Consider the following 24,002-nt stretch of genomic DNA (forward strand, 5'->3'; position numbering starts at 1 on the left):
ATCTGTAAAGCTCTATTAAATTTTTTCTTTCAGCATATATTGGTAGAATATGCTTCCTTGTCACTAGCTTCTTTCTAGATGGTTAAGACACTGCATGAGATACCATGACAGTTATTTCAGACCCTACATTTGGGCAGTATGTTCATTGAAGCAGAAGCCTTGACATGCCTTGGTACAAGTATATGGGAATTCTAAAGAATGATAAGTTTTCTCACCCTGGCTCATTTGATTGTCAACAAAGATTAGTGAAGAATTACCACAGTGTTGAATTTTACATTCTGTAATGGCATGGAAAAATTAGCCCCATAAAATGAAAAAAATGACAAAAGTTATACTTTTCCTACACCAAAAATGCATTTTCCTCTCGATGTAGATTTCAGAACGTGGTGAGGGACGTCCCAGAGAAGGTTCAGTTTACCTCCTCTGGGATCTAGACGTCCACCCACGTGTTTGTTGTGCATGGTGACCCGTGAAGGGGAGGAAAGGATCCTTGTGATTGAGGGGTCCAACCCTAACACACCAATTTGGCCTTGAATTTCTGTAGATGGGTGGCCTTGGGGTGGCCTCCCTTGGATCAGTCGGCTGGTTCACTTGGGCTAGGGTCAATCAACTACCAGTGTTGAATGTTTCCAACAGGTGTTGTGGACATTATATCTGATGCTCGAATTTGGGTTTATTGCTCACAAAACCCTGGCGTTGTTGTAGTGTCATTTTTTGGCATTGTAGTACGTCTTTCTTTAGGGCTCCATGGTAGATGGAGTCAGTGGGGACTGAAATATTTTTTTATGGATCCCCCCAAAAACATTCCATAGGAAAAAAACACATCTTGAAGATTTTTAGCAGCAATCTTCAACATTTGTATCACCTGTTGTACCTCATTTTCTTATCATACATTCTCTTTTAGACAAACGTTTAGGGCAAATGTCTCCCTTTTTCATTCAGAAGGGACTAGAGTGATTTGCTGGCTCTCTATGTTCAGTAAAGAAGCTTTGCTCTGATGACATATTGGTGAAAATATCCACATCTCAACACAGTTAACTTCTCTTGCATTTAAAGGCGATTGGAGATATACTTATTGAGGTTATGCCTTATGCTACTTTGAATTCTTCACAAGGAGTTATTGTTGAGAAGGATTTGAAGAACATCCCCGAGGCAAAGATTCTCACTGGTTTCTCCACCCAAGGAGTTTCTGCAGTGAGGCGTATTTCCACTCACAAAGATGGAATTATGGTGCCAACCAATGTCCTCATTTTGATATTTACATCACTGCATCCACCTGCCACCATCAAGGCAGATTATCTTAATTGCAAGGTATGGTAAGGACCACAATACCTATGAGTGTGAAACGGACCATCATTGCATCAAATGCAATGGCTCTCACCTGTCCTAATTTTGTTCTTGCCCTAAATGGTTGGAGGAAAAAGAGGTCAAACTTTTGAAAACGATTCAAAACATCACTTCGTCCCAGAGATATGATGCTGCATTTCATTCCACTACTACAGTTGGAGTGCAGACGGATCTCAAACCAAATGAAAAGTCTTTTGTCCCCCATGGTTAAACTAGTTGATTAATCAATGTCAACACCAATCTCTGTCCCTAACATACATTCCAGCAAATCCCGAGATCCACTTCCTTTGGTATAGGATTTCCTCGGGTACATCTTCTTCTTCCACCTCAAGATGCAAAACAATCATTCGTTCACGTTCTTAGCCGCTGAAATCCTCTTCCAATAATAAAGACCTGTCCAACTGATTCAAGGCAGGATTTATGGAGGTCGACAAACCTCCCTCGACTAAAGACAATAAAACAAGAGACGTGATCGTAAACAGAAGGGTTCTCCACCCAATTTGCTTACACGTAAATAAAAATGGGCCTGGCATGCCCAAGCGCGTAAGGCGTGCGACTCGTAATCCGAGGGTCGCGGGTTCGCGCCCGCGTCGCGCCAAACATGCTCGCCCTCCCAGCCGTGGGGGCGTTATAATGTAACGGTCAATCCCACTATTCGTTGGTAAAAGAGTAGCCCAAGAGTTGGCGGTGGGTGGTTATGACTAGCTGCCTTCCCTCTAGTCTTACACTACTAAATTAGGGATGCCTCGGTGCAGTGGGCTAAAACCTACTCACTTAAATACCTGTTGAAGAATCCGTAAGCGATTGCGGCCCTATGTTCCTTGATGGAATCTAATGGTGATAACTAACTAACTAAATAAATAAATAAAAATGGCTACCCTGATATAATGGAACTGTCAAGGTTTACATTCTAATCTGAATAACATCAAAGCACTGATTGCTTCCTACTATCTTGTATATCTTTCCTTACAGGAAACATTTCCGAAATCTGCCGATATAGTCACCTTTCATCAGTTTTCTTTGTACAGAAATGACAGGCGATTTCATAGAGGAGTGCATGGAGGGATGGCATTGTTGGTTGATCAGCATGTGCTTACCCTGTTTTTGCCACTCGACACAACCCTGAAGACCGTCGCCATCCGTGTTTCCTTGGGTCGTACCATCACTGTTTGTCCTCTATACCTGTCGCCTGGAGAGACCTATGATCAATCAGACCTTGATGATCTCATTAAACAGTTGCCGTCTCCACTTTTAATTCAGGAGAAGTTTAATGGACATCATACCCTCTGGGGAAATGCTGATATTGATGGGAGAGGTCACTCCGTAGAGCGCAAGCTCTCTGATCACAACCTTTCTTTTCTTCAATAGTGATTCTTATACTTATTTTCATGCACCTAGTCAGTCCTTTACTGCTATTGATCTCTCAATTCGCTCTCCTTTACTATTCTCCCACTTTTCATGAAGGTTTGACAACCCACGAGGCAGTGATTGTTTCCTATACTTTTGAGAAAGACTGGCCATGGCCATTGCCACCCGACCCGTATGCATCGGTGGAAGCTGGATCAAGCAAACTGGCCCTCTTTCACTGCTCTCGCAGTACTTGATCCTGTCATTGTCTGTAAGCCATCAATAGACAACTGTGTGGCAGAAGTAACTGACTGTATTATGCAGACAGCTGCTCAATATATTCCTGAAACCTCGACCATGTTCTCGCCGATATTCAAACCTGACTAGCCCATTTTTTTTTAACATCTACTTTTATCCAGTTTTTTCTGGATACCAGGCCATGTTGGTATTCGCTGAAACGGGCTCACCAACACCACAGCTAAATCTGTCTGCTGTTGCACTATTACTGCTGTGTCTGTTCCATATGTGAACTGTAGTCCTGTATTTTAGGGGATGTTGCAGTATATGCTAGGTTATTAATTAGTATAGGTATTAAGGCGTTCCTTTATATTAGTTTAATTTTAGTTTCAGTTGTTACATAAGTAGGAATTCTTTGATCTTGCGTTTGTTTATGTTTGTTTCCCTACGTAGTGTCTGGGTGTTTTCCATAGTTATGTTGTGCTTATTTGATTTGCAATGTTCAAAAACGTGTGAGGGTGTTCTTTGAATCTGGTTTCCATTTTTCTACTTGTTTTTCCAATATAGAAATCGTGGCAGTTGTTGCATTGTCAGCCTAGTTTTTACCTATTATGGACTTTAGTTTTGTACCTGTGTTTTGAATAAATTTGGTTTACTGGAATGTTGTGTTTTTTTTTCCAAATTTTGGTTATTTTTTCGCTGATATCGGAAATGTATGGTATGTAGCTATGTAAAGTTTTGTAATTTATTATTGTTTGTTGTTCATCTAGGTGTGTGTGTGTGTGTGTGCAATTTTTCAAAGGGTTTTGGAGGAAATTTATGAAGTGTTGTTCCACATTCCCTGGGACTCAACACATGAAACAAAACAAAAACTCAACATATTAAGAAACCAAATAAACACAGCCACAAAATTATGCTTTCCTGATAAAATTTACGATGAAATCAACACTTCAACAAGATTACATCTGAATGGCTTTAAAATGTTTCTTAAGATTAATTTGATTAGTTTGTTTCATCGATTCCCGTTGCAATTTACCCATTTTGATTGGGAGCCCTTATTCTTTCGTGTAGACATTGGTTTTCAGCAATGAGGTGTTGAATTCGAGCGAAGCAATCAACATAAGTGCTTGCACAAGTTGAACTTATCAGTTCCATATTGCTGTAGGGTGTTGATCCTTGTATAGATCTTAATGCCCGTTTCTTGGGCTGAAAGTGAATATAGTACGATCCTCATTCTATCCTTGCATGGATGTCTGTACTCCATAGAGAAGGTTTATGATGTAGTTGACTTCCTGATCTAGCTGTGACTTAACTACTCTACACCTTGCAATTTTTGCACTGGTGTTTAACGAATTCCTATGCATAAGTGGTGAGGTTACCCAACTGATCTCCAGATCTATTTCTCATATGGTCAGGGGTATTCTTCAGATGCTTTCGAGGGTGCTTTTATTGTTCCCTTGTACTTGTCCCATCACTTTCTCAATCTTGAATTCTAACTAATCTTGTGATAGGAGATAAGTACTTTATCAGAAGTTATAACTTTACATCACATTTTCAGTGAAGTAAAGTTATAACTTCTGATATGACAAACTTTGAAGTGAAGGTTTGAAGGAGGAGGGGGAGAGGGAACCACATGCATCATGTGAGTGTGTGTTTTGCACAATGATACGCATGAAAGACACGTTGGAATCTTTCAATTACAACAGGGGGAGCAGAAGGCATGTGTAAAGAAACATCGCCTATAGATGGCAGCATTGAACAAAATAGCTAATACTGTAAGTAGACGAAATGAAAATGCATTTTGGTTGGTTGATGCGGTATTTCATGACGCAAAGCAACTAGGTTATCTGCGCCAAACATTCGGTAAAAAGTTAAAGTAAGACTATTAAAATTCATAAAAAATGAAGGAAAAACAAGGCAAAGTTTAATTTTTGAATTAAAAACGTAAACGCTAGCCGTCCCTAATTTAGCAGTGGGCTACTCTTTTACCAACGAATAGTTCGATTGATCGTACCATTATAACGATCCCACGGCTGAAAGGGCGAGTATGTTTGGTGAGAATCTGCGACCGTCAGATTACGAGTCACACGCCTTAACACATTTGGCCATGCCGGGCCTTTACATCTAGTCTACAGCAGTAAGAGAAAAAACTACAGTAATACAAGTTGTAAAGGACTTTCTCTCGCATACCTGTAATTATCATAACTCGCCAGAAAGACTAACAGGTAAGTTAAAAAACCATCGTTAGTCACCTGAAGTTGGCTTTTCCACTCCTGGTCTCGAGTTATTTGATGTTATGACCATTTTCAGAAAGTAAAGTAATAAAAGTTTTAAAAGACTTGTAGCAAAAATTTTAATAATAACTCGCCAGGATGACTAATAGGTAGCTTAAACAACAGCGTTAGTCATCTGAAGTTGACCTTTCCAGTCATTGTTTCGAGTTATTGACGTTATGGCCATATTCTAATTTCAAATCCAACTAGATGGACTTTGATTCTTAAAATGGAATCACATTAAAAAGTTTAATGTATAAATTAAAAAACTTAAATAGCATTACGCAATTTACGTTTTCGTTTAATTTAAGTTGAAAGCTGCACTGTGGGCTACATGCATAATTCAGGTATCCTGAAAATAACAGAGATGAGTGGGACTTAGAAACAGAAAAACCTGGCGTTAGAATTTTAGAAAACCTTTTCACGATAGGAAGTAAATTAAAGATAATTTCTGTGTTAACTCATATTCAAATAAACAAGTTCGTTAAAGTTTATTTTTTGTTTTTATTCAATGTTTTCTTAGTACACTTTTTCCATAATGTCTGAAAATGATATATAAATATATTAATATATAATTTTTAAATGCATTATTGGTTTACGAAATTTTTGAGTATTACATTATTCTAAAACCAAATTCAAATATTTTGTTACTACTAAATTATTTTAGCAATGATAATTATAATTTCTGTTCATGACGTATAGAAATATGGATATTATTATTATTATTATAGAGCGTAAGGTATTAGCAGATGTCGCTGTTGGAACACGCAATAAATTTTAGCAATATGGAAGATAGCAGGTCTTGCTTGTGTGTTATAAATAATAATAGTTAATAACATGATTAAAATGTTACACTTTATTTTATGTTTGTGCTAATTTTCGTATTTGCCAGTTAGTAAGAATGTCACGTCATCGTAACGTTCGTTCTATGAATTATGATGAAGGTATTTTGTTTCCTGTATTACAGAATTAAATCAAATTTAAAATAGTAATTATATGATTTAAATGCTACACTTTTTATTAATGTCTTTGTCAATTTTCATGTTTGCCAGCTTTTAAAAACGTCAGATCTTAATAACATTTGTTCTATGAATTATGATAAAGGTATTTTGTTTCCTTTATTACAGAATGAAATTAAATTTAAAACAACGTTAAAATTAACAAAATAAAACATTAACTTCAACACTTCAAATTCCAGGTCACGTTAATTTATTATTATTATTATTATTTAGCATTTAAGAGTGTTAGCTGTAATTGCTTTTTATCTACAGTCTAATCTACAGGGTGGCCCGTAAGTCCCTACCCATCCATATATCTTGTATATCCAGTGTATCTGTGTGCTGTCCCTCATTCTCGTTGCATAATATTATGCGATGGCATGTTATGAGACATTTTCCTCAACGTAGCAGGGGTTATTATTCCAAATGCCATGGTAACAGCTGCCTTCAACTCATCATTAGTATTATAACATTGTTTATAATAACATATGGATGGTAGGGACTTACAGGCCACCCTGTAGACCTGTAATTATATGTTAAAATTAAGTTTTAATCTATTACATGAATCTTATTGTGTGCTTTGTTTTTAAGTCCAGTCCATTTCAAGTTTGATATTTTTCATATACGCTTTATAATGAACTGGCAGGTATTTCTTATGAAATATTTAATATTGATATAAAGAAGCTTAAATCTTTTGAAGTTAGATAACTTGTTTTGGGTGCATGATTTTTGTATATACAGACTGACAGCAGTAATGTACTTTTCATTTTATTGGGTTCTTCCTCAACTTCAGGGATTTTCTTTCAGGTGGACTGTGAAAAGGTTACATAATTATGGAAACAAAATAGCAGGTTCTTTGCTATTTGTTTTCTCGTGTGCTGTGACAGTAATCTGTGATATTCTTTGTTGAGTTCTCTTGGTAACACTTTATGAACCAACTTTTTCTTGCCTTTTTTTCTTTACTCCTCTGATGGGCATCTTATAGCACTTCCTCTTCTTCCACAATGAAGTTCCTTTTGTTATAATCTTTTACATTACTCTCATCTGAGATGGGAGTGTTGTCCCATGAACTTCATGTGTTGTGTTACTCTTTTATTTTTCAGTGGGTAGTTTCCCATAAGGCATTGCCCTTCTCTTTTTGCCACTTTTTTAGGCACTGAACAGAAATAGCATTTTTATCATATACAGAACATGTGCAAACTATGTGTCTGATTACTACCTTAGTCGCACTAAATCTCATTGTCAATACAAACTGTTGGGTGCAAATGCTGAATTGGTATTGTAAATTTTCTAACCATCCCTATAACACATTGACTAATTTTTGCCTTCTTTTTCTTATATTTCCATCTTGGCAAAGAATGTGGCCTTCCATAAGTGTTGCCCTTTATTGAGTGTCATGTTCCATGGGTTTTTTCCATTCTAATGAGTTTTTTTTTGTTTATTTTTGCTGGTCCATCAACTACAGCAGTATAGTGTTCTAACTTTGTCATATAGAGAAGTGAGTGGATTGTTTTGGAAAGTAACATTTTACTTGCCTGAAAATATATTTCTGATAGATACTTACCTTTGTACACACTTTCTTCTCCTTCCCTTTTTCTGGTGTACATTGTCCTTGCCTTGTGTAAGAATAAAGTTAATTTTAAGTGCAAGTGTTCATGGGGATCTACAGCACATGAAGAGTGTGTCCCCCTCCTATTAATAGAAGGCTACTTCTGCATCATGGACCAATGCAGTTCACTTCAAAACATGTGATTTAGATGGGAGATAGTTCAAGGCTATTGGGATGCATAAAATGTCAGTGGCATGTGCACACTAAGTGGTTACTTAGTATAGATAGATAAGTATATCAAATATATTTTCAGGTAATGCAAATGTTAATTTTAGTAATAAAAGTGATCAAGTAGGCTTCAAGTCATATAATTAATTCAGTTGGAGTATAATCTAACAACTTCAAAGCTTATAACTTTATTTCTAGTAATGTGATATATATGAAAACAATAAAGATAAAATTATTAAATATTGTGAGCAAAATTAAATACTTAATTGTATTTAGAAAATAAATCTAAATTTTTCAAATGTTTAAATGTGTTCAAAATTTTATTTAAAGTTTATACTTGTGTGCGAAAATCACTTTTATTCTATAACAAGCCTATGTTATAAGAGCTGTAGGTGTCTTAGACAATATTAACTTTGAAGAAAACAAATTTCTAAAATCTGGACAAATTGTAGAATGCCTGAAAATAGTGTGTTACATTTTACTACAGCAATGTTTGATTGATGTTCTTATTTTTGTATTCACTTAGAAATCAGTTGTTGGCTGAGATTGTAATGATTGCTATAGACTCCATTACTGTTGACTCCAGAAAATTTGAAAAAAGTTTTAATAATTATTAATAGCCCAATGAAATAAAACACTGATGTTTATTTTTGATACTGTACAAAAGTTAAAGTATGTATAGCTGTTTTCTGCAGACAACATCCAATCTCTCGTTCACAGAGATGGAGCCTTGTCTGAGTTCTGGTGTTTCTTCTTCTGTTAGCTCAGAGACTGAGCTTGTGGGGAATCAGGAGTGATCTGGTGAGAGTTTAAATTCTATTTTTTTTACCCCTTACTTTGCTCAGACGGCTAATAATGAGCCTGAAATGCTACTAGGACATCAAGTTTGTAATGTCTTGAACATTTCAGCTGTGGCTTATGACTCTTTTGTTGGGGGAAAATCATTTGACTAATTATCTAGTCTTTCTTCCTTTGCCAGATATTGCTGTGCATGCTGGGAGATTTGCTGATCAATTGAGAGAGGGGATTGCCTTGCCTGTCTTCCTTGTTTGTTGTATTAGCATGCCTTAGCTTTCCATTTCTTGAAGGATCCATATATAGATTTTTAGAGGTTAGATCATCTTCTTCTTTATAGTTGTGGGCTTTATGCCACTATTATTCTTAATCTAACTCAGTTTTTCTGGATTCAACTATCCATTACAGCAATTTTGCTTCTTCTTTTTTTTTAACTTCTTTGCAACTATTATCTGATACCTATCACAGATCTCCTGCTGAAATTTCAGAAAATTTTACTCATTTATTCACTTCTACATTTTGGTAAGATTATCAGCTTCTGCTGTTTTCGTAGTCTTTTTGCTTTATGGCATTTGAGTTCCTTATTCAGCATTTAGAGATCTTAGAGAAGCCCTTTCTCTCAGACATTTGATATATGCAAGTATTGCAGATTCCATGGAACCTTGGGTAGATGTGGCCTATCTCTGCTCTTCTGTTTTGATACTGGCCTCTCTCCTTTCTCATTCTTCTATTAGTTTGAGTTTCCAAATCTCCTGCATTGGCTCCATATTCTGTTAAGTCACAAAAGAGATTTTTCCCTTATCAGTCATCATCCTCCAATCACATGGAGTACTGAAAACAGCATCAGTGACTAACTTAAAGGGTCCAGTTCTGTGGGAGCTCGACTCAGAAGGTTCACATTTGAATGGTAGATGTTTGCCAGTGGGTTATTCAGGTTTTCATGTGGAGGTTAGTCCTTCATTTCACATTTTCTTCTCCATTTTCTACCATACTGTTTCCTTTCCCTTCTTGAAGGATCGTCTTAGCTACAGTTGTCAGACACCAGCCATTGAGGTTATTCAGCTCAAAAAGGCCATAGTGTTTATCGATGAGGGTTTTTATTCTTGTTTGTTTGAAGTAACAGAGAAGACGGGTGATGGTAACCTGTCATTTACTTTTTCCCATCTTGGTTGTTTCCTACAGCCTCTTTGGTTTACCATCAAGCCATTTCTTTCCCTCCAGTGGCACTTTGCACCCAGTCTGTGGATGACAAATTTCAGTGTCACAGATGTCTACCTTAATATTCTGATTGAGAAGTCTTTATATTGGTATTTTCATTTTGTGCTCTGTCATTGGACTTTGCATTAGCTCCATATGTCTTTTGCTAGATAGTCAGATCTTTTTCACATCATCTTTGCTCAGTGGTCATTCCCACCATTATATGGACAATTGGCTTCTTTTTGCTACTTTTCACTACTTGACAGAGTTTCACATTCAAGATATTCAAAGTGGTGAGCACTTTATCATCAAAATGAAGAAGTATCTACTTACCCTCATACTGTACCTCATCCATTTAGTATGATTTTTTAATGTCTCATCAGAGCCCATCTTTATTGCCTAGGCCTTTAGGATATGGGTACTTTTAATACAGTAATCTAATTCTCCATCAGTGTATATGGTTCTATCTCTTTTGGGGATCTGGGTATTCTTGGAATCACTCATTTCTTTGGGTCAGGTCCATAAGAGTTCCTTCAGATGCTTCCCTCCAGAGGTGAGGATCTTGTGTAGAGGAAATAAAATTCAAGGGCCTCTGGACAGAAGAGGTATCTTCTCTTCATATCAGTCTTTTAGAGCTTCTAGAAGCTCAATGAGCCATGTCTCAGGCCATCAGATAGTTGTGGTTGAAGGTAGCAATGGTTCACTCAGACAATTCCACTGTGGTCTCCTATATTTCCAAGCAAGGGAGCACTCACTTCAGGTCTTTTTTTTTTCTGACATTGAATCTTCTGTGTTGGGCCCACAATCTTAAGTGTCAAAATTGAAATTGTATATTAATAATATGTAGGTGGTGTGTTTGCCATTTTCCTGGTGTTGTAAATTTAGTAGTTGATCAGTTACTTCAACCCAACAGTTTCTCCCACAGAATGGATGTTTGATCAACAACTTTTTCGTTTTATCTGCTCTTCTCTCATGATGCTTCAGATCAGTGCTTTTGCCACTCACTGGAATGCCCATCTCCCATACTTCTGTCTTCTTGTCACTAACCCTTTGACCTTAGTCATAAATTCTCTCTGCCTAGATTGAATAGGTCATTTTTATGCATTTTTTTCCATTTTGTCATCCAGGGTTCATGTACTGATTTGCATTTCATTCTGTTGAGTTGTTCTGGTGTTGTCATATTGGCATGGTCAACCTTGGTATCTTTAAGAGTGCCAACTATTTCTTCTTCTCTAGCTACCCTTCTTACATAAACCTAGGTTGGACAATATTCATCTGGTGATCACTATTCTCTGACTTCACACTTAGCTTTTATGCAGTCCATTATATAATCTCGGGGATTGCCCTCCCAGTTGGCATCTTTTTAACATGACCCATTTAGCATTCTTTGCATGTTTATAAACAGAAATGCTTTACTTATCATAAATGTTCTCTCAGACATTGTTTTAATTCTTCTTGTCCCACTTTTCTGCATGTTTCTTATTTTATACAGTGTTATTCGACAAAGATTGGCACCTTTGTCCATTTCCCTGTTCAAGGTGACTTTGCGTGCTACTTTTTGTTTTTGTGGAAGGTGTAAAGTTTTTGGGTCTTCAGTTTTATCATTGCATATAAAATCTTTTCAGATTATTTGTCCTTAGTACCCTTTTCAGGTTTCGAATTGGGATATCTTGGTGGTTCTACATACTTTATTTTGTTTCCTTTTTGAACCTTTTTATCACCTTTCAATTGAGACTTGAAATTTTTTTCTTCTGTTGGCTAGTGGATATCTGTGTTTGGATATGTTTGTTCATGTTCACAGGACTCTTTACCATTTTACTTGTGTTCTGTTGTATCTGTATAGGTTCTTTCTTCCCAAAACATTAAGAGAACAGAGAAGGGGATAAGTTTTTTTCTCCTATTCATCTTCCTTTCATTTCCTATTTTTATAAATGCTTGAATCCAGATCCTCTTTTATGTTTGGTTCAGGCTCTATGGTGGTATGTTGTGTACACTGATGAGTTTCAGGGTTCATATAACTGTTTGTTTATCCATTGGGATCATAAAGTGCCATGTAACTTATCCCCTGTCATTTTGACCAGTTAGATTCCATTAGTTAGTGCTTATTGTTTACTCTGGGCTTTCAGTGGAGGAAAAGAGATTTATTTGGGTCTCATTTTGCAAGGTTTGCTATAGCTTGATATTCCTGGCAGCTTGGTTGTGTTTCATACTGGAAGAGATTGTACAGGCTGGTATGTGGACCATACCTCGTACATTTATATCTATAAATGTTCTTGGTGTCTGCACTTTTACAATTAACCCTTAAACTGCAGCCATTGTCAATTGATGCTGCTACCTACAATGTTCCTGCTGTTTAAGGGTAAATAAGTGTTAATCACAACTATAGCTTCTGAGGTTTTTAGTATACTAACTGTACCAAACCAAAAGTATATGTTTCTCCACATGTTGCAATGTATAAACTTTAAAGTGAGGTTCTTGAAAGTTCATTTGACAAAAGTATTGTTAATCTCTTGTATTTTACATACACACATAGTACATTGACTTTTATGCTCAATAATCTTCTATAAATTTATAGAATAGACAGAACTTTTTCAATACACACAAATTATGTGCATTTCTAAACATATATTTAATTAAAATAAATATCAATATTAAAATTATTAGTAATAATAGTGAATTTATATACAATGTGGTAGAGGGGACACATTGACAGAGGTTGGAGAGAATCACAAAATTTATATTGGTATGAGCATAATAGTAGGATATACAGGCTAGAGCAAATAAAGTAACATTCATACCAATGCATAGGTGGGAAGAGGGAAGTTTTATTAGAAATACATTTTTAGGATAAGAAAATGCTAACTTTCAATCAGTTGATTATTTTTGTGGCATTGATTTTGATGGTTTGATTAGTTTTTGTACTAAACGATCCCTGCTGAAATGTATGTAAAAGCTTGATTTTCTTGAAGTTTGGTTTTGATATTGAAGTTCACTAACCATAAAAAAGTATTACCACATTAATATAAATGAGAGATCCACATGTCAGGTTGATGTTCAGTTTTAATCTCATCAGCCCAAGATGTATAGCATATAATTTGTTAATCCCTTTGAAGTTTTCCTTTTATTCTGTACATGAAAAGGTAAAACCAGAGTTATTCACAGTTAAAAAATTAATTATGAAAATCAGTCAGAAACATGTGTGCAAAATTTGTATTATAAAGAAGCATAATAGTTTTAATTCTAAAATTAAAATAACTCAACATTTTAGAGGTTATTTTACCCTGCATAAAACATGTTTCAGACGCATATAGCTGAATATTTTGTAAAGCTGATTTTCAAGGAGCCTACAAACCTTTACACTTTAAAGATAAAAAAAAACACCCTAAACATGAATTTGATTAAGAATTATTGTATTTTGTATAATAATTGTAAGACTTATGTTGTTGGCATTTGCAGATCCTTAAGAACTTTATAAGATGAATATAAAAAGGTTTGTGGCTATATCACAGTTTTCACTCAATCTCATCAGATGATGTCTGTCTTTAGGTTATGTCTGTTTTATTTAAATAATTTTATCACCTGAGATTACCTTTGCTTGAAAGGGAATTAGTTTACATCATCCATGGTTCTGTACTTAACAGTTCTTAGTATCATATGCATCTTTTGTCAAGTTTTGATATAGCTTGCCACCTAGCTTATTTAAGCTAAGTAAATCTGTGTTAGTGTACTCTTAAGAATGAAAGCTGCTAAGATACCAGAATATTAAGTATTTGAGTTGACATGTTTTTATTGCTTTGTTTTACTTTCTTCTGGATTTTGAATTTAATATTATTTATTATCATTGTTTGTACTGTTTTTGAATTTCTTTATCAACTTTATACAAGATTTGCTATTGTAAACTAGATTCTATGTAATTGTATTTGAAAAACACTGTGTTAACTCAAACAGTATTGCAGTTTGTTCCATCTTCAGCATTGCATGTGTTTTACATTATGCAAGGACAAGAATATGAAATTTTAAATTAATGTCAAATATTAACAAAACTACATCTACTTGTAGGGGATGGAGATGCAAATTTTGTTAATATCTATAACATATTTAACATTCAGGAAATTCCATTCAGATGAAATTTTTATTCTTAGTGAAGATGGTAGAACTACAGCAAAACTAATATTTTACTTCTATGCTTTTATCAACCATTTTCCCTTTTCTATAATATTATATACATTTAGTGCTTGCAGAATTGGTGATCCAAACTCTTGTGATTGTTTTGGATAAAAACATTGTACTTTCAAGTACTTGTCCCAAACTGGGTAACTGGTAAGTCTACAGATTTACAATACTAAATTGAGGGGTTCAATTCTCCTTGGTGGATACAGCAGATAGCTTGATGTGGTTATGCTATAAAAGTACTCACACTCAAGTACTTAGAATGTTATGTTTTTACAGTTTTCCGAGTACTTATGTGATGTAAAGTGTTAAATTATTTCAGAATTATAATACACTGGATCACATTAAATAATAATGAAATTGTAACCCCAAATAGATTCATTTCTTCATCTCATAGGCCTGGTATGGCGAAGTGATTGGTTTGCAGTGTGTGCATCATGAGTTGATCCCACAATTCATTTGTAAAAGAGTAGCCCAAGTGGTGGGCGGTGTGGACTAACCACCATTCCTCTAGTCTTTCACTGCTAAATTAGTGAGAGCTAGCACAGATAGTCCTTTGATAACTTTGAGCAAAATTCAAATGAAACTAAAGTTTTTATCTCTGAAGAATAACTTTAATGTGAATCATTTTAAATGTGTTTTTTTAAGTTCTGACTAAATCTATCAGTAATAAGACATACTTTTTGATAATGCAAACAGAAAATATGATATCACAAAGGTTAAAATTGTCTCTAAGAGTCATCATTCAAAGCCACAAAAAATGTCAGCTTCTGACTCTTATCTTTACAGGTTTTTAAACTATGTTCTAGTTTAGCAGATTTAAAAAATGAACTATTACTTATTAAACAAGTAGCATTACTTAGAGATTTCTTGCTTTGTGATGTTGACAGAACCATTAGGAAAGTTAACAAAATAAATGTTGAAAAAAATGAACTAAAATGATTATTAGATAAAATAAATGTTCTTACTATATATCCAAGGTTTATCATGTTAAATGTTTCATGAATTTAAAAAGTCTTTTTGCCATTTACAGACCATTGAATAAAAGTAATCAAATATTAAATGAAACTAAAGATGTAATAAATCTAATGGAGTAAACAGGTATATATTAGGTTCAACATGAATGTGATCTTGCATGCATTGGTCAAACTGATAGAAACATAAAATTTTGAATAAATTAATTTAAGAGAAGCATGGGCTTCTCACTTTTTTTTTAATATGAACTGAACATGTAAATTATTCTCGACAATTTATCAAGTGAGATGAAATGGTAATTTGGGTTCAGCCAAACAGTGACTACTAGAAATATTAGAGAAATCATTAAAATAATGAAATGCAGCAAAAACAACTTGTTCTTAAATAACGATAAAGGGTTAGAAAATCAGGAATTATGTAAATGTCATGATCATCTTTTCATGAACTGTAAACTAGTAGTTGCATTACCGTGTATTTTGTACTTGTATAGTTCACACTAACTGTTTTTCACACTCCAAAGATGACATGAAACCACAGTGAAGCATGTAGAGTGAATTTTAGTCATTAATTGGTTTAAATAAAGATTTTAATTGTGTATTGTTTTTAGTGCATTTTAATATTTTAGGATTTATTGGTTGAATCATCACAATGATCCATCACCAAAAAATTTTGCACATCTTATTTGTAAAATTCTAGTTTGTGTAGAAGTATTAAGAGTAAAAAGCACAAAACCATTGTGTTGTGGCACAACAAAAGGTAAAATCTTTATTATTAGTTCTAGTTAACTTGTTTCTGTAATATATCAGGTCATCTTTTAAGTAATGTCTGATTTTAGGTTCAGAAAAAGAGAAAGGATTTCTAATGTTTTTAATCAATAATATGTATTCAATCATTATTAATTACTTCCTGCCAATGATTCACAAGCTTCTGAATGCCACTTCTATAAAATTCTTGAGATTTGTAGAAAAAGAATGTAGAGAGGGGTAGTTTTGACATCTACATGTTTCAAGCTCTTTTCCATCAAGATAGTTTTGCAAACTTCAGAATAGATGATAATCAGATAGGACAAGGTCTGAAGAACAAGGAGGATGTGGAAGTTTTTCCCAGTCTAGCTCTTCATTCTTTGCAAGTGTGATCCTTGCTGTATGGGGCCATGCATTATCCTGGTGTAACACAACACTTTTACGATTGATCAAAGCAGGCCTCTTTTCTTTCAGTGCAACATTCAAGTGCTCTGACTGTTGACAATAGAAGTCTGATGTAAATGTTACATTGAGTTCCAGCAACTCAAAGTGGATCATACCAACAATATCCCACCAAATGCTTAACAAGACTTTCCTAGGGTGGAAGTCCATTTTGGGTTGTGTTTTAGCCATTGTCTGCAGCACTTAAAATTTTTTTTATAAAATATCCACTTTTCATCTCTCATCACTAACCTGTTCATAAAAGGTGAGTTATATTTGCGATAGTGCAGAAAATTGCAAATGTCCACTTTGCTCTAAGGTTGGCTTCTGTCAAATCAGGGGGGACCCATTTTCCAAGTTTTGACACTTTTCCAAGTTGTTGCAGATGATGGTAAACTGTTGAATGGATTGAATTAAGCTTCTGTGCTAGTTCTTTAACTGTTACAACACACTATTCATCAAGAGCAGCCAGCAGCAAGTCATCATTAAACTCAAGAAGACCACCTGAACATGGTGCATCACTTAAGCTGTAGTCATCTGATGTTTAATTCTGAAACCATCTTTGACATTTATTTTTTATTGAGAGTGTGAGTGTTTTTAGAAAGCAAAGTTACATTGAGCTATCTGATGAGTCCAGTGAGAGTAATTGAACTCCTGATTTTACTGTTGTAAATCTGTAAACTTACTGCTGTACCAGTGGGGGGGGACTTATTGAGAAACTCCGCATCATAAACACCTTGAATCTTTCATGTAGTTTCTGCTGCACTATTGCCTTTTTTAAACTTGCAGCATTATATGCCTAATATGTTCCTCAGACACATCCATCTTCATAAGGGTTTATTTGATTAATGATCTCAAAAAGTGGAGTTGGGTTAGTATCTTTTATTTTCTGAACATTTTTATACATGTCCTACTACACATTTTAGTTGTTAAAGCCTTCTACAAGGACAGTAATGATTATGCATTTTCTGTAGTAAATTCTCAGACATTACTTATGGGATGACCTGATAGTTACCATCAGGGCTAAAGATTATGGTAACTGTTACAAAGTCAGTTCTTCATTTTAATAAATAGAACGAAAGCTATAAATTGCTCTCCATAAATTATCAAAGAGATTAAATTTCTGTTATCAGAACAAAGATTTCTTAAGTAGTGTAAGGTCTTTATTTTCAGTTTACCTATTCTGAGATATGAACATCCACCCATGTGTTTGCTATGCTTGACATCCTGTGTAGGGGAGAAGAGGATCCTGGTGGTTGAGGGGTAATTGATGGTTGCTTTACGTCAGTGGTACTTTAACAAATTACTTTGGCATTGTATTCTTGTAGACAGGTGTTGTTGTGATGGCTCTCCCAGGGTCAGTTGGCTGGCCCTTTTTTTGGTAGGGTCAACCAAACACTAGTGTCAGACATTCTCAATAGGTATTATGGACTTTGTTTCTGATATACTCACCTTCACTTGCAAGTTTACCTATTCTTTTTCAGTACTGATCTCTATATGCAACCTTTTTCTTTGTGCATGCCAGAAGTTTTCTACTTTCCGTATTGAAATTGCAAGATTCCAACATGTCTTTCATGCAAATCATCATGCATGACCTTATCACCAGTAGGAACATGACATGCTCATGTGATGTATTTAACTCTCTCTCTACACACTTCTACTGAACTATTGCTTTTTGTTTGGTATTGCTTGGGCTTGGATTTGTTCTTTTGCCTATTTAATGTTTTTTGTTTGATTTTGGTTCCTCGAGAAAGGGTTATTTTTTAAATCAATTTGCTTTCATGTAGCTTGTTTCTTCTTTTGGTATCAGTTAATTTTAGTTGCCTTATTTTTGCACATAAACTTGGGGAACTTTTCTGTGCAGTAAATTTTTATTCTGATCCTTCTGTTGAAAAGAAAATGTTATTCAACCTTTTCTGTTTGATTGAGGTTGTGTATGTACATAGCTTATTTGATTTATATTTTACTATGTGAAGCATCTCTCAGAACAAATTACACTTGAGCTTGTCCTTTTTTATGCCCTAATGAGACTCATTTCCTAATTTAAGGGCAAAGAGCATGCCTGTTTCAGAAGTTTGCAGTACCCTAAAAGTGTGCTTTGCTTTCATCTTAGAGAACACTTGTTCATTCTGGGTAGTTATTTTCTTCTTGATTTTGATGTTGTTTACTTAAACTGGCCTCTCTATCTTTCAGTGTGGAATTCTAGCTTTATATGAGAAGAGATATTACAGTATTAGAAATTAACATTTATGTATTCAGAAAGTGTTTCCAGTAGGTACTTATCTCACAAGCTACTCGCCCTTTTTCCCACTACTGGTATTTTTTCTTGAAAGTGAGGATTGAGTAGAAATAGCTGAGGGAGCAACTGTGTCCATATAGGTGATACAAGAATATTGGTGGAGAGTAGTCACATGGTATATACATATTTAAAATTGGCCAAAATTGATGGGGTGTATAGAGTAGTGCACTGAGTGTGAAAATCATTTAGCAATGCTTAGAGGGAATAAAGATTGAGGTAGTTTTACATGAGGTAAGTACCTATCAAAAATATATTTTTAGTGTAAGAAAATTGTTCATTTTTGTTGAAATTAGAAGTATGTGGATACATTCTAACACAAGCCATGTAATGGTTGGTTTATAGTGTTTATTGTATGAGAAAGGAAAAATACATTGACAAAGGCTCATTTTACTTGTGTTTTAATTAAAAGTTTTATTATTTTGCATAAGGGTGCAGTTTTTTCATCATTTCATGTATTAAAATTAAAAAAAAATGAGTACCTGTATGTATATAGCTGTTTTGTATGATTTATCTGAGGAAATTAAATGTATGTTGTTGTTTCTTCCATAGAATATGAAGGCTACTATGATGTGTATGGACATTCAGTTGAAGATGATTACTGTATCTCTCCCAGCACAGGTTAGTGGGGGCTGTTGTTGTAATGTACACCAATTTGTTGCTGAACTGTACTAGAGCATTTGAAAAATCCCCAGTCTTCTCATATTTTATGTATAAACTTTGTTTGGTGGGTTTGTTTAAAGATGCAATACAACGCCATTTTAAATTGAAGAATCTTACTTTTAACATTTAGACATGTAACTGCAAAATGTTTGTTCAGTAATTTGGGACACTCCCTTTAATTTCTTTGGCAGGTTATAGACATAATGCCAAATGTTTCCGTACTTACTACAAACTTAATTTGAGAATGCGATTTAACCAAGTGTCATCTTGTTGATGTATCCTTGTAAATTAGAAATTATTTATATCCTTTGCTATATATAAGATCAGTAAGTATTTTATACTGTTATTTCATTGTGTTGTTAAGGGAAATAGGCAACAATGTGAAACTAAATTGTTTCCGGTGTTTGATTTGTGATGTGCAGACATAAATTATAGGAATTTTTAACATTTTGTGTTTGGGTTGTTTCACTATGAATGTGTGATCCATTGACTTTACCTTGCTCTAGATGCTTTGTTTTTTGTTCTCTAATAACAAATATTAGGTTGTCCAGAAATAAATATTGAAATTCTTATGATATTTAGAAGTTGAATATTGAGTAACTTGAGTTGGTTGGTTTAATCTAACATTTATTGTTTACAAGGTGTTTTAATTGTCTGCTGTTATAACTCTACTCAGAGTAAGTTTCACAACCCTTAAGGCAGCATGGACAAGAAAGATTTTCCTCCGATTTCCCTCTATGACTTCAAACTTGGATGAAAAGCTACAGCAACTACATGGAACATCATTCGAGCATTTGGCCATGGGTGTGTTACTGAATGTACAGTTCAGTGTTAGTTCCAAAGGTTTTGACATGGAGATGAAAATCTTGAACACCATGAAAATTGTGGAAGGAAGTCATTCATAGATGAAAACACATTAAGGGCAACAATTAATATAGACCCTCATACAACAGTATGCGAGTTTGCAGAAAAGCTAGGCACAAGCAAATCAAACATTGCCAACCACCTGAGGGTGATAGGAAAGATGAAAGAAATTTGATAAGTGGGTTCTGCATGAGCTAACTGAAGATCAACAAAATTAGTGTTATGAGACCTGTCAAGAATGATGCTCCAAAAATTAAACAAATTGTGAATCAAGGTTCTACTTCATCCACCTTATTCCCCAGACATTTCCCCTACAGATTTTCATTTTTTCAAGCACTTTGACAACTTTTTGAACATTAAATTCTTTCAAAATGAGGCAGCTGCAGAATAAGCTTTCACTGAGTTCATTGACCACAGAAACTGATTTCTACAGCAGGGGCATAAACAGCATCTTTACATGTTGGCAAAAGTGTTAAAGCAAATGATGCTTACTTTGGTTAAAGTGTGTTTTACAACACTGGTTTATACTTTTTCAAACTTCAAGGTTTAAAAACGACATTTATTTCTGGACAACCTAATAATATGTAATCAAATAGGATGCTGTAGTGTGTCAAAAGATTCAATAACTGCAACATTTTGTGTTGATCAAATGGATGGTGTCAGTATGTTGCACCCAACAAATCCTGTGAGAGAACAAGTCATGTGGTAACTCTCTTGCAAGAAAAAATATACAAGCTTTTCTTTTAAAATGAAAGCAATTTGGTTTCATTTCTAGCTGCAGTTTTTTGATTGTTAATAGTTCACCAGAATTTCATTTTGAGAAACAGAAAGCTGTTGACCTATTTAGTGATTCTGTAGAAGTGGGTGTTCACTTGTTTCCACAAGTACACACACATTTTATTTTTGTTTAATTGTAATAAATATCTTATTTTTTCTTAAACTTTTTTTTAACCAAGATTGAAATTAAGTTTTCAGATGCAGGTTACTTCCACTTTTCATGTTTGACTTTGGTATTATTAGTGGATTTATTTGATTGTGCAGAAATCTGTTTTGCCTCAAAAAGCTACAAGTGGAGGGGAAGGAAAAATTTTGGAATTGTGACAGTAGAATGTATTGCAGAATTCATACTTTCAATACTATGTTTACGAGCCCTTGATCTCTTGAGTTATTGAAAGTGTAAAGGACTACTGTTACTGATGGACAGCATTTTCTGGATAAAAAAAATACTTATGACAAGGAGAAGGAGTTTGCTGGCAGAAAGACACTTGCAGGAAATAAGTGCTAAGTCTAGTAGTGGCATTTTCCTGGACATGGAACTTTCTCATGAATGCAAGGTTTTATGACATCAATCAGCTTGCAACCACAGACTCAGGTGTATTTGTTTATTTATCTGGAGCTCTCAGATCTGTAGAATAAATTGTACCTCTGAAAATCAGTCTCATTGAAGGGAAGTACTGAAGTGTAATGTTATATAGTGAGTCAGAGGTTGCATGGGAAAGTCTCTACAGAACTTCTTTATTGACAGTCAGAGTAACATGAAACAAACTTTAGTACAGACCATGCTGGTGGCCAGTCTGGTAAGGCTGGAGGTATCACTTGTGGATAACCTCTGCCAGTTAGTTACCTCAGCAGGTGAGACAACAAACATCCACTGGTAAAGATCATGAATCATGGGGCCATGCATCTTTTAGGACTGAAGGGTTTCCCATGATATCAACAGTGTCTTGTGTTGCTTAGGGTCATGTAAGGCTTTATGATGTATTTTACCACTTTGGATCATGATCTATCTGCCCATGTGAATGTTATAGTCTCTGTTAGCAACTTCTTTTCTGAAGTGATGTCACTGAAAGTCCTACCAACTAACAGTTGAGATCTCGTAAGGAAGAAGCTAGGCCTAGTCTCATAGGTCCCTGTAAGTGAAGCCAAACAGGTCATATCCCAACTGCTCAAGAGCACAGAAAAATATAATCTATACCAGTGCAAAAAGTATTTGAGCCAGGTACATTCCTGCAGTATATGGACTTGGAAATAGGCTGTTCAGTGCTTGATCCTGAGCTTAGCTAATCTGATATTGAACACTTAGATGAGGAGTAGCAGAAAGATGAAGCTTGGTATGTGTTGATAAGGGTACAAGGATGAAAGATTGAATTCCTGATAGACACATCTACCATGTCAAGCTAGATCCATGCTGAAAGTTAAATTGCCATCCTGAGATCCTGGCACTGCTTTGCAGTGAGTGGCCAGAGCTGTCTAGGTCCACCTGCTAGGTACATGCTACTGTAATGTCTGCTTGTGGGATACATGCTGCAGCAAATGCAGGTGCCTTTGCCTGGATATCCAGGCCTGAAAGAACAAAGTGTCTGATTAACTTGTGGATTAATCAGACACTGGTGAAGGAACTTTTCCTACTTTGCTGAGCAGCATATATGGCAGGGCTATTGCTTTCATTTGAAGGCTTGGAATATGCCATCCAACACTCAGAATTAGTACTTTTCCAGGCAGCATTGTAGGCAAGGTTATCAGTACCAGTCATTGAATAGACAAGTTCAGGATAACCAATAGTAAGTGCTGGACACTGTAACAAATGCTAAAAATACTGACAGAGATCAAGTCAGGTTTAACCATCAATTTGGGGAGCACAGTGAACAGCTTACACAAGAAGTTTAATGGTCAGTAATAAGGGTACAAGGGTGAGAGGTTCCATTCCTGATATACACAATAAGTGGAAAAACTCTTTGTGGATTTTGAAATATCTCAAGCCATCTGAGTGATTCCACAAGTACAGATAGTGAATAGCAACTTGATTCTTGTAAATGGTGATAGATGTTAAAGGAGAAATGAATCTTCAGTTCTTTTGGTGAGATGTTGGCTGCAAAATGAAAAAAACAACAAAAAAAACTCATTTCTGATCACAGATCTGAAATTGGCTTTCTTTCAGAGCTTTGTTTGTCATCTTTGCCTGTTAAATGGGTAAGCTGAATTTCTGCTGAAAAGGTAATTCAATACAAGTGTGCATAGCAGAGGGAATCATTATTTACATGTGCACAAGAAGTGTACTGTACTGTATTCCAAAAACATCTGATAGTTTTGTAGAAATTAGTGGCTCAAATTAGTAATATTATCAAGCTAGAATACAAAGTAAGAACTTCATTACTTTTTATTTTGTTAAGATATGGGTTATGTACTGAATCATAACACAGTGACCCCCATTCACCTCTTTCCATTTTTGGAAATAGCCCCTTATATACACTTACTTCAATATATAACATACAAATAACCAATCATGAGCTTAGAATGTCTCCAGAGTGGTTTTTCTCAGCTATTTTAATCTATGGAAAGGTTACCACATTCTTTCAATCCAAGAAAGAGGTAGGTTGTCTTTTCAGTCTACTCGAAATTTCATATTACTTAAAATATAAATACATCTTAGTTTCTAAGCTTACTAAATTATAGTGGAATTCTGTGGTATCAGTGTAGTTATTTGATTTTTTTGGTTATTCAACGATATGTATAAAACCTAACAGAAACTTTGATATCCTCCAAATGTGAAATTTTAAAAGGCTTAGAACCTATATCCAGCAGCAATTTGAGTACAAAGTTTGTTGCGAGAAGAGATAATTGTTTGCTTCTTGATTTATTGTTCTATGCATTTAGAAAAATAAGTGTAATAATTTATTTCTAAATAGTAACAATCTATATACACATAAATTGTATAATTATTGAAATGTGACTGTATATTACAAAATACTAGTTGACTAAAACACAGCCAAGACAGGGAAGACTAAAGGTCAGTTTTATATTACTGTATATGTAACTTGAGTGCATGTGCACCCTGTCATTGCAACTTATGTTAGGCATGTCCAGAATGTCAGTATGATA

General features: G+C 34.9%; 1 protein-coding gene across 1 annotated transcript in view; it reads left to right on the plus strand.

The window, feature by feature from the left end:
- Positions 1-5,949: 5,949 nt before the first annotated feature.
- The window catches only part of HBS1 (translation elongation factor EF-1alpha (GTPase) HBS1), a 77,534-nt gene continuing 59,481 nt past the window's right edge, over positions 5,950-24,002 (plus strand). The window contains exons 1-2 of the mRNA XM_076463991.1: positions 5,950-6,148; positions 19,149-19,217. Coding sequence (XP_076320106.1) covers positions 6,106-6,148; positions 19,149-19,217 — 112 coding nt within the window. The 5' untranslated portion in view covers positions 5,950-6,105. The remainder of the gene's footprint in view (positions 6,149-19,148; positions 19,218-24,002) is intronic.

Source organism: Tachypleus tridentatus, chromosome 10 (genome assembly GCF_004210375.1).
Source record: "Tachypleus tridentatus isolate NWPU-2018 chromosome 10, ASM421037v1, whole genome shotgun sequence".
Taxonomy (NCBI): Eukaryota; Metazoa; Arthropoda; class Merostomata; order Xiphosura; family Limulidae; genus Tachypleus; species Tachypleus tridentatus.